Raw genomic sequence first — 15,770 nt, 5'->3', positions numbered from 1 at the left:
GTGAAAAGGATATTTTAGGCACTATGACATTAGTAGTGCTGTAAGAATAGAAAACTGGAAATAAGATCAAAGAGGAAGAGGTTTGTAAGGCCACACTGAAAAGCTTAGACTTTATTCTACAGGCAGTTGTGATGACTGATAGGTCCTACCTCAGGGTGGTTGTGTCCATATCTAAACTTGGAAAGGGAAAGCATTGAGCAACCATGTATTAACATGCTTAGCTTTCCTTTATGAAAAAAGGAGTTTGCATAGATGTTCAGGGGGCAGAACTTTACAGGGATCATTCCTCCTCTTCCCAAGTATATATGGTTGTAGAGCTATGGTCTGCCCTGGATTCTGTAAAATCACAGCATGAGATCCAACAGGACAACTCCATCCAAGACTGAGGCATTTCAGCTTTCTTCCCAAAGACTGCAGTTGCAGAAATAGTCACCTGGTCTGCACAGGCAATGACCAGTTTAATTTTTAATGGAAACATTGACATCAAAGACTGTATATGAAATTGGAAGATAGTACTGGACGTTTTGGGAACATATATTGTAGAAATCATGTGAAATTATAACTAAGAACAAATTAATTTAATCAGACTTTACTGTACAAACCTGGTCAGAAACAATTTGGTAGTATACAGTATATTAAAGACCATAAGAGGTTTATGTCTTTTGAAACCACAGTTCCACTTAAAAGAATTTATTCAAATGACCTCTGTGTGAAAATATACTATAAATTAGAAGCAACCCAAGTATTACAGTAGGGGTTTTCTATACAATGCAAAATGATAACTGTGAAATGTTTAGCAACAGGAAAGCAATGCTTATAATATTAAAATGGGGAAAGAAAAGATTCAAATTGGAGGTACATCATAGTGGCCACTAGGCAAAATATGCAAGCACATAGAAAAAGACTAGAAAAAAAGAAGAACTAAAATTGTCATTAATCATCTCATATGTACCATGCTCTGTGCTAGGCAGTTTAGAATCATCATGTGAGGGGAGCAGTTTCTCTCTATTTTGCCTTAAATTAGCTGCAGTAACTTGCTCTAAGAAGCAATAGTAACTGATAGGACTGGAATTGAAATTCAGGTCTGACTCTTAAGCATTTGCTTTTCTACATATAAGATTTTACTATATATAAAATCTTTGTTGTGCTAAGATTCAGTGACTTTTTTCTTTCTTTCTTTTCTTTTCTTTTCTTTTTTTTTTTTTTTTTAAAAAAAGCCCCTCTGTAATACTGTTGTATTTTATAACATTGTTCTAAAAACCTTACAGCGTACCTTCTGTAAACATGGAAGGGGGTCACTAGGTAAAATTTATCTTTGGAAAGAATGATAGATGAAAATAGCTGCCTAACATTTGTTTTCAATAAGCTAAGGAAGTAAAAGCTGCCAACAAATGTCAGGATCCTGCCAACTCACCTAGTTAAATGGGCTACTGCTTCCTGAAGAAATGGCTCTGAAATACAGCCAGTCTCCAGAGGGTTCAGTCACAACAATGCCAAATTATATCAAACTCAAATAATGCAAACACACACTCAATATTTTATCTTCTTTTCTCCACTATTTCCTCTTCTACTAACAGCTGAGATTACTACAACAAAGGGAAAAAAGTCAAGCTAAGAGGAAGACATTAAATGCAAAACAGTACTAGGCTAGATCCTTCCTAATTCAAGAAAAAGGTGTTTCTCAAGAAAAATATTGTAAAGAATGTTTTCTGAATAAATTTCACAATTGAAATTGATTTTTTTTTTAATTAGAGTTTAAAAAGTACACAGCAAATAAGTGTTATATAAAAAACATCTTTGGACAAAAATAATCCATTGAGAAGTAATGGTGCATTTTATTAAATTATGTTGTTACTTAAAATTTTATCTTTGATTTTTAGAAATCACGAAATCTAGTGATTTCAGCATATTTTAACTTAATACATTGGTAACTCCTCTATTTCTGGTTGAGAGAAAATTTTACCCATGAAGTTTAGGGTAGTTTTATTATTTAAAAGATTATTTTTAAAATGTCTATCAATATGATAACTATATTTAAATTGGTCTTTAGTGATGAATCCAGATAACACATTTGAAGTGTTAATTGATCAAATAGTTGTAAATAAAGGCAGCCTACTAGAGGATGTGGTTCCTTCTATTAATCCTCCCAAAGAAATTGAAGATGCCAGTGATAAAAAACCTGACGACTGGGATGAAAGAGCAAAAATTCCCGATCCTTCTGCCATCAAGCCAGACGACTGGTAAGCCAAGTTTTCGGTAGTAAAGCATTATTTGGTATAATTAAATAATGGCACAAAACCTCTAAGTGAAGTTTACTACTAATGAAATGTATTCTTTTAAACATCAGAACTACTTACTTTGATTATTTTGGGTGGGGTACTTTTCTAAAGTGGATTTGGGATTTGGCACTTCCCTGCTTTTTTTTTAAGTTTCTTTTCTTTTTTTATTGATTTTTTAAAAAATAAATCTTTATTGTTCAGATTATTACAGGTATTCCTCTTTTTTTCCCCCCATAGCTCCCCTCCATTTGATTCCCCACCCCACCCCATGCCCTTACCCCCTGCCACTGTCTTCATCCATAGGTGTAAGATTTTTGTCCAATCTCTTCCCGCCCCTCTCACCCCCCCCCCCCCCGCCTGAGAATTGTCAGTCCACTCCCTTTCTATGTCCCTGATTCTATTATAGTCACCAGTCCATTCTGTTCTTCAGATTTTTTATTCACTTGATTTTTAGATTCACTTGTTGGTAGGTATGTATTTGATGTCATTTTGTTGTTCATAATTTTTATCTTTACCTTTTTCTTCTTCTTCCTCTTCTTAAAGAATACCCTTCAGCATTTCATGTAATCCTGGTTTGGTGGTGATGAACTCCTTTAGCTTTTTCTTGTCTGTGAAGCTCTTTATCTGACCTTCAACTCTGAATGATAGCTTTGCTGGGTAGAGTAATCTTGGTTGTAGGTTCTTGCTGTTCATCACTTTGAATATTTCTTGCCACTCCCGTCTGGCCTGCATAGTTTCTGTTGAGAAATCAGCTGACAGTCGTATAGGTACTCCCTTGTAAGTAACTAACTGTTTTTCTCTTGCTGCTTTCAAGATTCTCTCTTTGTCTTTTGCCCTTGGCATTTTAATTATGTTGTGTCTTGGTGTGGTCCTCTTTGGATTCCTCTTGTATGGGGTTCTGTGTGCTTCATGAACTTGTAAGTCTATTTCTTTCACGAGATAGGGAAAGTTTTCTGTCATTATTTCTTCTAATAGGTTTTCAATATTTTGCTCTCTCTCTTCTTCTGGCACCCCAAAAATTCGGATGTTGGTATGCTTAAAGTTGTCCCAGAGGCTCCTTACACTATCTTCATATTTTTGGATTCTTTTTGTTTTTCTGGTTGGGTGTTTTTTGTTTCCTCATATTTCAGATCTTTCGTTTGATTCTTGGGGTACGTTGATCTACAGTTGAGTTTCGGTATATTCTTTATTTCAGACAGTGTATGCTTAATTTCTGACTGGTCCTTTTCCATTTTTTTGGCATTCTCATTAAGATCCTTAAAGGTCTCACTAAGTTCCTCAGAGATTTTTAAAAGATTCTTGAGTAACCTTATAAATGTGGTTCTGAACTCTATGTTGTCCAGTAGTTTGCTTTCCTCCATTTCTTTCATATGTGACATGTTTCTTTTTTTGTTTGTTTGTTTTGTTTTGTTTGTTTATTTAATTTAATAAATCTTTATTGTTCAGATTATTACAATTGTTACTCCTTTTTCCCCCCATAGCTCCCCTCCACCCAGTTCCCACCCCACCCTTTGCCCTTACCTCCCCCCACACTGTCCTCATCCATAGGTGTACGATTTTTGTCCAGTCTTTTCCTGCACCCCCCATACCCTTTTCCCCCTGAGAATTATCAGTCCACTCCCTTTCTATGCCCCTAATTCTATTATATTCACCAGTTTATTCTGTTCCTCAGGTTTTTAATTCACTTGATTTTTTAGGTTCACTTGTTGATAGATATGTATTTATTGTTCATAATTTTTATCTTTACTTTTTTCTTCCTCCTCTTCTTTAAGAATACCTTTCAGCATTTCATATAATACCGGTTTGGTGGTGATGAACTCCTTTAGCTTTTTCTTATCTGTGAAGCTCTTTATCTGAACTTCCATTCTGAATAATAGCTTTGCTGGGTAGAGTAATCTTGGTTGTAGGTTCTTGCTATTCATCACATTGAAAATTTCTTGCCACTCCCGTCTGGCCTGCATAGTTTCTGTTGAGAAATCAGCTGACAGTCATATGGGTGCTCCCTTGTAGGTAATTAACTATTTTTCTCTTGCTGCTTTTAATATTCTCTCTTTGTCTTTTGCTCTTGGCATTTTAATTATGATGTGTCTTGGTGTGGTCCTCTTTGGATTCCTTTTGTTTGGGGTTCTGTGCACTTCCTGGACTTGTAAGTCTATTTCTTTCACCAGGTGGGGGAAGTTTTCTGTCATTATGTCTTCCAATAGGTTTTCAGTATCTTGCTCTCTCTCTTCTTCTGGCACCCCCATGATTCTGATGTTGGTACGCTTGAAGTTGTCCCAGAGGCTCCTTACACTATCTTCAACTTTTTGGATTCTTTTTTCTTTTTTTTGCTTTTCCGGTTGAGTGTTTTTTGCTTCTTTGTATTTCAAATCTTTGTCTTGATTCTTGCGTTCCTCTAGTCTGCTGTTGGGTCTCCGTATAATATTTTTTATTTCAGTCAGTGTATGTTTAATTTCTAGTTGGTCCTTTTTCATATCTTTGAGGGTCTTGTTATATTTATCAGCCTTTTCTAGGATATTCTTGAAAAGCCTTATAACCGTGGTTTTGAATTCTATATCCAGTCGTTTGTTTTCCTCCATTTTTTCATTTGTGATCTGTTTCTTTGTCTCCCCATTTTTCACTGCTTCCCTGAGTTGGTAGGGTAGGTTTGTGTGCTTGGTTTCCTATATGGCCCAGTGGGTCGGCCTTCCCAGTTAACCTGAGGTGGACACTCTTGGTGCACCCCTTTGTGGACTGTGTGTACAGCCTTGTTGTAGTTAAGTCTTGATTGTTGTTGGTATCACTGGGAGGAATTGACCTGCAGGCCAGTTGGCTGTGAGGATCAGCTATGTCTACACTGGGAGATTTTCGGTGCTGGAGACAGCCTTATAGGATTAGCCTTGCCAGATTGCAAAGGCCTCTGTGCTCAGCTTGGAAGGGGCGGAGTCTCAGGGTGGAGCAGACAGTCTTGGCTTCCCGTCAGCCCTGCCCTTGCTCACGAGTCTCTAGACCTCTGCCTTCCGCGGTTCCCGAGTTTCCGCCTTACAGTCCAGGTTTCTCCCGTAAGAGTGTGGGTCCCCAGGGGCTCGCCCGGAACTGCGGTTCAGTGCAGTCAGAAGCCTCCGACTCCCCTCCGCCAGGGACAGCCTGTGGTAACCTCCGCAGTCAGTCCTTGTGCGCACTCGCGCCTCCAGACCCCTGCTGCCGTGGCTCCCCTGAGTCTCCGAGTTTCTGAGTCTCAGTGTGCCTTTCTCTCCACCTGACAGTCCAAACTCCCCCTGTATGAGCCTGGGTCCACAGGGTTTCACCCGGAACTGAGGTTCAGTGCAGTCGGAACTAGGGTTCAGTGGTCAGGGGCTTCCTTCCCCCTCCCACCAGAGAAAGCCAGCCAGGCACTCTGCCGCCCTTCCTCTCTGCGCGCGTGTGTCTTTGTACCTCAGCTTTTTGCCGCTCCTTCTCCGTGAGCTTTCCTTTTTCCTTCTAGTTGTAGGATTTCCACTCAGCCAGCTTTCCTGTGGTTCTGGATGGTGTCCGTTCTGTCTTTTAGTTGTAGTTTTGAAATTGTTGTGTGAGGCAGCAGTTTAGGTGCTTACCTATGCTGCCATCTTGGTCCTGTGACATGTTTCTTTGTCTCCACATTTTGGCTGCTTCCCTGTGTTGATGGAGTGGCTTTGTGTGGTAGGTGACCTATAGGGGCCAGTAGCTCAGCCTCCCCAATCATCTGAGGTGGACGCTCTTGGTACACCCCTTTGTGGGCTGAGTGCAAAGTCTTGATGTAGTTAAGCCTTGATTGCTGTTGGTACACTGGGAGGAACTGACCTCCAGGCCAATTGGCTGTGAGGACCCGCCGTGTCTATAATGGAAGAACTGCTGTGCTGGAGACATGCTTATGGTGCAGGACTTGTTTCAGTGGGGCTTTGGTGCTCGCTGAGTCTGCCTCTTCAATGTGTCACTTATGGATGTGAGGAGTTGAAATCTGGTGTCTCACACTGACCACTAGGTACACTGGCTTCTGGATCTCCAATGGGGTGCAGGTCAGCTACTGTCTGAGGCCACCCAGCAGGAGCTACAGCAAGAACTACAGTTTTTTCCTCTTTGCTTGGGGTTTGGAGATTTTGGAGCTGTCTGACCCGGGCTGCAAGTTTGCTAGGTTAAGCTGCAATAGGGCAGGCCATTCATATGCTAATGCCACTGCTTGGAGCTTGGGTGGGTTTGTAGGTTGTGCAAGGCGGAGTCTCAGCGCATCACTAGGCTAGGGCGTGGCAAACTGCGATGGCTGCCAGTTAGCTGGCTCTGCATCTCGGACCGCGTCCCCGTGTCCCACGCCCCAGCACAGTAAACAATTATTCCTGCGCGCAGCTCTACAAGCAAGCCACCCTCACTTTCTGACCCGATGGCAGACAGTCCAGCTTCTCCCCGTAGGAGTTTGGGTCCCCCGCATCTCCCCAGAAACTGGATTTCAGAGTAACCGGGGGCTCATCTCCCTTTGGGTTGAAAAAAGCAATGCCTGCCGCCAGTCCAGATCACGCGCTTCCGTACCTCAGCTTTTCAGTGCTTGTACACGTCTTAATGCTCTTTTCTCTTTCCTTCTAGTTGTAGAACTCCCACTCAGCCAGCTTTCCCGTGGTTCTGGGTGATAGACGTTTTGTCTTTTAGTTGTAGTTTTGAAATTGTTGTGTGAGGCAGCAGTTTAGGTGTTTACCTACGCTGCCATCTTGGATCCTCCTTTCCCTGCTTTTTAATTATCTTAACTTTCATTTTAATTTAATTAACATTTTAACTTGGTTGCTTTTTTTTCAATGTATTTTTATTTTTATGCTCCCATTGCTATGGAGAGAAAGTTCCATGACTCTAACACATTAACACTTTATTTTAATTTCTAATTTAATCTTTATCATGTGTATGCATATTTTACAGAGTTGTAGTCTTTTCCATTACTTAGACTTAAAATAGGCATGTTGCCCTAGCTGGCTTGGCTCAATGGATAGAGCGTTGGCCTGCGGCCTGAGGGGTCCCAGGTTCGATTCCAGCCAAGGGCACATGCCTGGGTTTCGGGCTCGATCCCCAGTAGGGGGCATGCAGGAGGCAGTAGATCAATGATTCTCTCTCATCATTGATGTTTCTATCTCTCTCTCCTTCTCCCTTCCTCTCTGAAATCAATAAAGAAATATATATATACAAAAATAAAATAAGCATGTCTTCAACATCTTAGAAAACTATATAGAAGTCAGTCATGCCAGTTTGCTTAACCATAATTTTTTTGCTAGCTGAGTATTTGTGTCATTTTCATTCTATAGGATTACGAATATTTTCCCTAAAAGAAATGTATTCTATTCCTGAGTTCCCATAGCTTGAGTCCAGATGGTGAGAGATACCTGTATGTCTCTCTCTTTCCTCTCTTCCCAAGAACATTATTTTTTTCTTCTGATTGGGTAACAATTCTGGTTTCACTAAGTAGATGATCTGTCTGTCTGTATTTAACCCACGATATTAGTTATCTATTGCTATATAATAAATTATCTAAAAACTTAGCAGCTGGAGACAAGAGACATAGCACACCCATTTCCTGAGTTGGGGATCTGGAAGTGGCTAGCTGTGTGGTGTGAATACTAAGTATGAGTTTATAAAGTTCTGTTCTTATTTTACTAAGAGGTGTTTTTTTTTTCATGATTAAGTGTTGGATTTTATAAAATGCTTTTGTGCATCTACCGAAATTATCATATAGATTTTCTTCTTTATTTTCTTAGTATGGTAAATTATATTGATTGATTTTCTAATGTTGGACTTACAATACACTTGGTCAGCAAGTATTATTCTTTGTACATTTGCTAGTTTCTAATTGCATTTTCTCTGTCAGGTGTATTATAGTATGATTTCATACAGTTAAATTCATATATATATATAGTTCTGTTAATTGTGATGAACATATACAATGATGTAACTACCACCACAATCATGACAGAATATATTTACATCATCCAAAAAAGTCCATATCCTTTTGTAATCAATTTCCTCCTCCCACCCTTAACCCCAGGGGACAACTACTGATCTGCTTTCTGTCCCTTACAGTTTTGTCTTTTTTAGACTATCATATAAAATGAAATCATACAGTGTATAGCTTTTGTTTCTGGCTTCTTTCACTTAGAGTAAGCTTTTTGACATTATTGTAATTATTGATGTGGTTGGATGTAAACCTATCAACTCACTATTGTTTTCTGTTTGTCCCATATATTCTGTGGTTCTTTATAAAAAGATTTCCTGACTTCTTTTGTATTAAGCTATTTTATTTTATTATTCTACTTTTTTCTTTTCTATTAGCTTCATTCTGGTTTATTTTACTGGTTGCTCTAGGGTTACAATATGTATCTTTAACTTATTTCAGTCTACTTTCAAGTAGTATTAAACCACTTTATGTCTAAGTGAACATTTTCGCCCTTCCATCCTTTGTACTTTCATCATGCATTTACTTCTATGTCTGTGTGAAGGCCACACATATTTATTCTTTAGTCAGTGTCTTTTAATCAGACAATTAAGGAGAAAGTCCTTTTAATTACCCACATATTGACCATTTCTAGTAACTCAATCTTTTAAAAAAAAAATCCTCACCCAAGGATATTCTTATTTGTTTTAGAGAAAGGGAAAAGGGGAGAGAAAGAGAGAGAGAGAGGGAGAGAAAGAGGGAGGGGGGAGAGAGAGAGAGAGAGAGAGAGAGAGAGAGAGAGAGAGAGAGAGAGAGAGAGAGAGAGAGATTAATGTGAGAATGATTGATTGCCTTCCTTACATGCCCCGACCAGGGATTGAACCAGCAACCTATGTATGTAACCTGATTGGGAATCGAACCCACAACCTTTTGGTGTATGGGACAATGCTTCAACCAACTGAGACATACCAGCCAGGGCTCTTGTACTCTTATTCTTTAGTGAAGATACAAGTTTCCATCTGTTACTGTTTTCCTTTTGCCTGATAAACTTCTCTTAACACATTGTAGTGTGTGTCTGCTATCATTGAATTCTCTCAACTTTGATTTGTCTGAAAACTTCTTTATTTTGCCTTCCCTTTTGAAGGATATTTTCACTATTGGATTAAGGTTGATAGTTATTTTGCAACAGTCATGTCTTTTCTTGGAGCTTGCATTGCTTCTGATGAGAAGTCAGTTGTTCCCATCTTAGTTCTTCTTTACCTAATATGTCTTTTTTTTTTTTTTCTTTTTGGGTTTTAAGATTTATTATTACCAGGTTTAAATAGTTTGATTTTCTTGTCCCTTGATGTAGATTTTTGTGTGTGTTTTTCTTGCTTTGGGTTTTTTGATTTTTTTTTTTTTTTGGAATGTGGGTTTATAGTTCGAATCAAATTCAGGTAATATTTGGCCATTATTTCTTTAAATATTTATATGTACCTCCTCATCTCTTTTTGGAGGGCACCACTTAATGTATATTAAATAGATTGCTTTATATTACCCCACAGGTCACTGAGGATCTGTTTTGTTTTTTTAACCAATTTTTCTCTTTATGCTTCATTTTGGAAAGTGTCTATTTCAATTTCTTTAAGTTCTTGATTGTCTGTGAACATTGAGGGGACTACTTTTTCAGAGCATAGAGTGTTGCTCCTGGAATCAAAAGTGTTAACTGGTTAGCTCTCTTATAGATAAAGAGGGATACTGATTAGTAATGAAAATGTCTTTGCTTTCAAGAAAATAGTATAATAGGGAAGTAACTTGTTCAAGGAGGGAAGAACACTACATTTTTTAAACAATAAAAAATCACTTAGTAGTGTATCACTTTATGAATTTATACTATCAGAAAAGGTAGGACTTCATCCTCCTTGTAGGTTTTCTAACATTGCTTCATATTTGTTTTCCCATAAAGTGTAATGCTGACACTGGGAAATAAGTTTGCCCTTACATGAGAGAAACTGCAAATAGAAATCTCATTCTGATTGGTGATATGTATTAGAAGTTGTCATATATATGTGTACAAGAAATGCTCCTTTAAATTTTAAACTCTGGTTATTCTGAGCCTTCAGAGACTCAGGATAACACTGGTATCAGGCAAGTACTAGTCTTTACACAGAGAGTTGATTGTTTTAGTTTATTTGCTTATTTTGTCTTGTTTGGAAAATTATAACATAGTCTTGTTTGAAATTTCTACTTTTCTATAAAAATTATATTAGTAGTTCTATTCAGTACATATTAAAATTGTGGTTATATATTTTAGAATTTATGAAGTTCTATTTTTAAATTAAAATATAAAATTAAAATTACTAAAATTAAATATTTAAAAATATTAATGTAGGAAAGACCTTTCTAGATATGATATAAAATTAAAAAATTATAAAAGAAAATATTAACAAATTTTAACAACATTAAATGATTTGTACATGGCAAAAAAAATCACCATAAACTATAATAAAAAACACATGAGAAACTGGAAAAAATATTTTTAATTTATATAGCTGACTATACTAGTAGAGGGCTAGTTTTTTGTTTTTTTTTTTTTTTTACTAATTTCTAATAAATTCCAGGATATTCATTACAGCATTATTTGTAATAGTGCATTTTGGGGAACACTAAACGCCCCTCATTTGTAGATAGGTTAAATAAATAATGCTATATCCTCCAAAGAGAAGACTGTGGAACTGTTAAGAAGAATGAAGCAGATGTATGTGTATATAAAACAGGGCTCCTCGGGAAGTCTTCACGTGTCAACATTCAATATGTATTTGTTGGTGAATGACCGAGTTTTAAATGACAAAAGCAACATTTAACATACTTTATATAGAATGCTCTTTGTATAAAAAAGAATATATACCTATGTGCATGTATGCATAGAGTGCAACAGGGCAATGTACAAAAAACTGGCAAGAAGATTTAGGTGGATGAGAGATGGGGACATAGTAGGCACAAAGACAGACGGGCAGGAAATACTTTTAGTACCTTCTGAATTTTGTGCCACGCATTTGTAAACCTTTGCATAATTAATAACTAACATAAAATACTGGACTTATAGGGATGAAAGTGAACCTGCCCAGATAGAAGATTTAAGTGCTGTTAAACCTGATGGCTGGCTTGACGATGAACCGAAATTTATTCCAGATCCCAGTGCTGAGAAGCCTGATGACTGGTAAGCATCTTTCATCTCCAGAGGTCCATCCATTGCATGTTTCTTAGTTGCTCTTTTGTTGCTAGTGTATATGACTGACAGTAGAGAATTGAGGTTATTATATTTGCTTTGTTCTAATGTCCTAAGGAATGAAGACATGGATGGAGAATGGGAGGCACCTCATATTTCTAATCCAGCCTGTCAGATTGGGTGTGGTGAATGGAAGCCTCCCATGATAGATAACCCAAAATACAAGGGAGTATGGAGACCTCCAATGATAGATAATCCTAATTACCAGGTAAGAACCACTTGTTCCAATCCCATTGTAGAGTCAAAATGTTATGCTAGTTCTATTATACTAGTGCCCCAGTGTACAGATTCATGCACATTGAAAGCAAATTATTTAGAAGGTGGCCAGCGGGGCGGGACTGGGCGAGACGGGGTGGCGCTGTGGCTCTAAGGGCGTCTGCGGAGTGAGCGGGGTCCCTCCAGCAGGTGGGGTCCCTCAGCCTGGCGTGCAGGGATCGGGCCAAAACTGGCTCTCCAACATCCCCAGAGGAGTCCGGGATTGCGAGAGGGTGGTTTTCGGGTAATGCACCCTGGAATCGGGCTCCCTCCTCTCTGGTTTTGGGGTGCGTCACCCAAGAACCACTGCTGCCAAATCACCACAGCTGCCAAGCTCCTGTGTTGAGCGTCTGCCCCCTGGTGGTCAGTGTGTGTCATAGCTACTGGTCGGATGATCGGATGGTCACTTAGCCTTTTATATATATATAGATATCTAGTTATTGATAATGTTACATTAACGATAGAAAATTGATTTGTAATAGTGTGCCTTTGGCTATTTTAAGAAGTCAAAGAAGATAAACTCCAACTAATCTATAATAATAAAAGTGTAATATGCTAATTAGACCAGACGTCCTTTCGGATGAAGCTGGGGCTGCAAGGGACAGGTCCTGGGTGCCTGCTGGTGGCCAGAGGGAAGTCTGGGTCCTGGGCGCCTTCTGGCGGTCAGAAGGAAACCTGGGTCCTGGGTGCCAGAGAAACCAGTGCCAGCAGCTAGGGAAAGGAAGGCCTACTCTTACATGAATTTTGTGCATTGGGCCTCTAGTTTATATTTTAAAAGTAAAGCATTCTTTAATTTTCTGGAGAAATAAAGAAATGGAGATCAGTCACTTCAAACTGTATTTTTCCTAATAATCATAGAATACAGTTCTATTTTAGAATGAAATATAAGAAATGAGTTCTGATCAAAAGGACTGCCTGTGCTTAACTAATGTGCTGCTTACTTTCTGGTGTTATTAAAATTTGGATTTTTTTTCTAAAATTAGATACCTTTTGAGTATACCTACTTTTTTTGTAGTAGAAGTCCATTATGTTATCCATTTAATCTTGTATTTTTATCTAATTATTCATTGACATTTTCTAACATGTATTTTGTAGTTACATATTCTAATTGCTCACTTTAGTTTTTATTCATAGCATTTATCACCAAATATTTATTTTGGAAACTTTTTTCTTTAATGTCTGTCTCCCTCATCAGACTTGACCCTCCATAATACAAGAACTATGTCCATCACTGTACCCCTAGCTCTGGCATAGTGCCTGGCACGGAATAGATACACATGATGTCGGAGTGAGTCAGTGAGTGATCATACTGTTAAACTGATTTAATTGGATTGCATTTAATCGTTTCAGACCTAATGGAACTTTTTTGTTGGATAAGTGTTCTGAGGTTCAACCATGATTAATGCCTGTCATGGGTATATATTAAAAGGAGTGGCTCCATTTTTGCCAAACAGTGATCTCTATGATTTGGGCAATTTTAATAACATCTTGCCTTAAATACTTTACTAAATATAAAAAAACTTGTCTACCTGGCCAGGTAGCTCAGTTGGTTGGAGTGTCATCCCGTACACTGAAAGGTTGCGGATTCGATTCCAGGTCAGGGCACATGCCTGGGGCGCGTATGGGAGGCAACCAATTGATGTCTCTCCCTCTCTCTCTCTCAAAATCATTGAAAAACATATCCTCAAGTGAGGGTTGAAAAAAAAACTTGTCTAAAATAGAACCATTTACTTGTGAAATTTAATTGCTCAAGTTTCTTTGTGTGTTGGATTTTCACTCTGCCTTTTTTTCTGTAGAGTTTAATGTCAGTATTATTTACAGGAACATTATGTACAGAATAAGCACAAGATTTCATTTCCATTGAATTATTAATGAATTAATATCAAAGTTTTATTTTTCTCTAGTTAGTATAGATGATTTTACTCAACAACTACTTCTTAAGTAGCATTTATTATGAAATTATTTTATTTGAAAATGTCTTCCATTTATTTTTCTTCCAGGGAATTTGGAGTCCTCGAAAAATTCCTAATCCGGATTATTTTGAAGATGATCATCCATTTCTTCTGACTTCTTTCTCTGCTCTTGGTTTAGAGCTTTGGTCTATGACCTCTGATATCTACTTTGATAATTTTATTATCTGTTCGGAAAAGGAAGTAGCAGATCGCTGGGCTGCAGATGGTTGGGGAGTGAAAAGAATGATAGCAAATGCTAACGAGGTACGGTACTGACCATATAGTAATAGTGGGACTTGGTCCTGGTTATAGTCATGCAAATTATCCTTTAAAAGGTAAATAAATATTTAGTAATTATTGAGTACCAAATAAATGCACTTAAATTTATATAGATAGAATATTTAGCTTTACTATATTATGATACAACTTCATTATAAACTATATAATGAACTATATATGTCTTAATTTCATTCATTAAATTATGATAGCTATAATGAGGTTATTTGCTGTTTATAGAAATGATACTACTTATTTCTATTTGTAGTCTTTGTCTCTAAGTCTTTGTCACCTTGTCAGTTCTAGGCCTAAGTGGTAGCAATAATTCCAGGTTGATTTTATTCATAAATCCTTTAAAAGTATAGAATGAGTTATCAGAGCTGTATACTTCTAAATGAACCAGATAACACAGGTTGGGGCAAAAGTAGATTTATAGTTATTCAAATGGAAAATAATACAATCAATAAATAAGAATTTAAGAATAAACTTTTGTATACTCACAACTGTAAACCTACTTTTGCCCCACCCTGTGTATATCTATTAAAAACGAATTGTATCCTGCAATTTAAAGTTACCAAAAAAGAAAATAGTCATTATTTTTGTTGGTAGATTAGCAGTTTCCACCTATGTAGTAACATATCTTCTACTACAAAGTCTCCAACAGCAATGGATGCTAATAATTAATAGGTTTAAACTTATAAAGTATAAGATAAGAATATGAAGTATTTTTTAGTTTAACAAGTTCACACTCCTTAATATAAAACGCCTAGGTAAAATAAGTTTTGGGGGTAGGCTGTATTTCCTGATGAAGGTTTGTAATTTGAGTTACATTTTCATGCTTATTTTCTCTGCAGCCTGGTGTATTTACACAGCTAATGGCAGCTGCTCAAGAGCATCCCTGGCTTTGGCTCATTTATCTTGTGACAGCAGGGCTTCCAATAGTATTAATTATTTCATTTTGTTGGCCAAGGAAAGTAAAGGTAAATAAAATGAATTTCCTTCAACTTAAGAAAAAAAAACCTCTTAGTGTTTAAGAGTTCTATGAATTGAGGAAGTGGTTCTTCAACTAAATTTTGTATAGATTTTTTTATTCTGTATGATGTCAGTTATTGCAATTTTTTTTAATAAATCTTTATTCAGATTATTACAATTGTTCCTCCTTTTTCCCCCCATAGCTCCCCTCCACCCAGTTCCCACCCCACCTTCTGCCCTTACCTCCTCCCTACTGTCCTCATCCATAGGTGTATGATTTTTGTCCAGTCTCTTCATGACCCCCCATACCCCTTTACCCCTGAGAATTATGAGTCCACTCCCTTTCTATGCCCCTGATTCTATTATATTCACCAGATTATTCTGTTCCTCAGGTTTTTAATTCACTTGATTTTTAGGTTCACTTGTTGATAGATATGTATTTGTTGTTCATAATTTTTATCTTTACTTTTTTCTTCTTCCTCTTCTTTAAGAATACCTTTCAGCATTTCATATAATACTGGTTTGGTGGTGATGAACTCCTTTAGCTTTTTCTTATCTGTGAAGCTCTTTATCTGCCCTTCAATTCTGAATGATAGCTTTGCTGGGTAGAGTAATCTTGGTTGTAGGTTCTTGCTATTCATCACTTTGAAAATTTCTTGCCACTCCCGTCTGGCCTGCATAGTTTCTGTTGAGAAGTCAGCTGACAGTCGTATGGGTGCTCCCTTGTAGGTAACTAACTGTTTTTCTCTTGCTGCTTTTAATATTCTCTCTTTGTCTTTTGCTCTTGGCATTTTAATTATGATGTGTCTTGGTGTGGTTCTCTTTGGATTCCTTTTGTTTGGGGTTCTGTGCGCTTCCTGGACTTGTAA

At 37.5% G+C, this 15,770-nt stretch overlaps 1 protein-coding gene across 3 annotated transcripts in view; it reads left to right on the top strand.

Moving 5' to 3' along the window:
• CLGN (calmegin) overlaps positions 1–15,770 on the top strand; it is a 48,927-nt gene that overhangs the window by 24,416 nt on the left and 8,741 nt on the right. For 2 of the 3 annotated variants that reach the window (XM_080672150.1, XM_080672149.1), the window contains exons 8-12: positions 2,051–2,240; positions 11,264–11,377; positions 11,504–11,654; positions 13,702–13,917; positions 14,784–14,909. In XM_080672150.1, coding sequence (XP_080528276.1) covers positions 2,051–2,240; positions 11,264–11,377; positions 11,504–11,654; positions 13,702–13,917; positions 14,784–14,909 — 797 coding nt within the window. The remainder of the gene's footprint in view (positions 1–2,050; positions 2,241–11,263; positions 11,378–11,503; positions 11,655–13,701; positions 13,918–14,783; positions 14,910–15,770) is intronic. The other variant, XM_080672151.1, reaches the window with a different exon arrangement.

Source organism: Plecotus auritus (assembly GCF_963455305.1).
Source record: "Plecotus auritus genome assembly, chromosome: 6".
Classification (NCBI taxonomy): domain Eukaryota; kingdom Metazoa; phylum Chordata; class Mammalia; order Chiroptera; family Vespertilionidae; genus Plecotus; species Plecotus auritus.
This window is presented reverse-complemented; position numbering and strand designations above follow the sequence as displayed.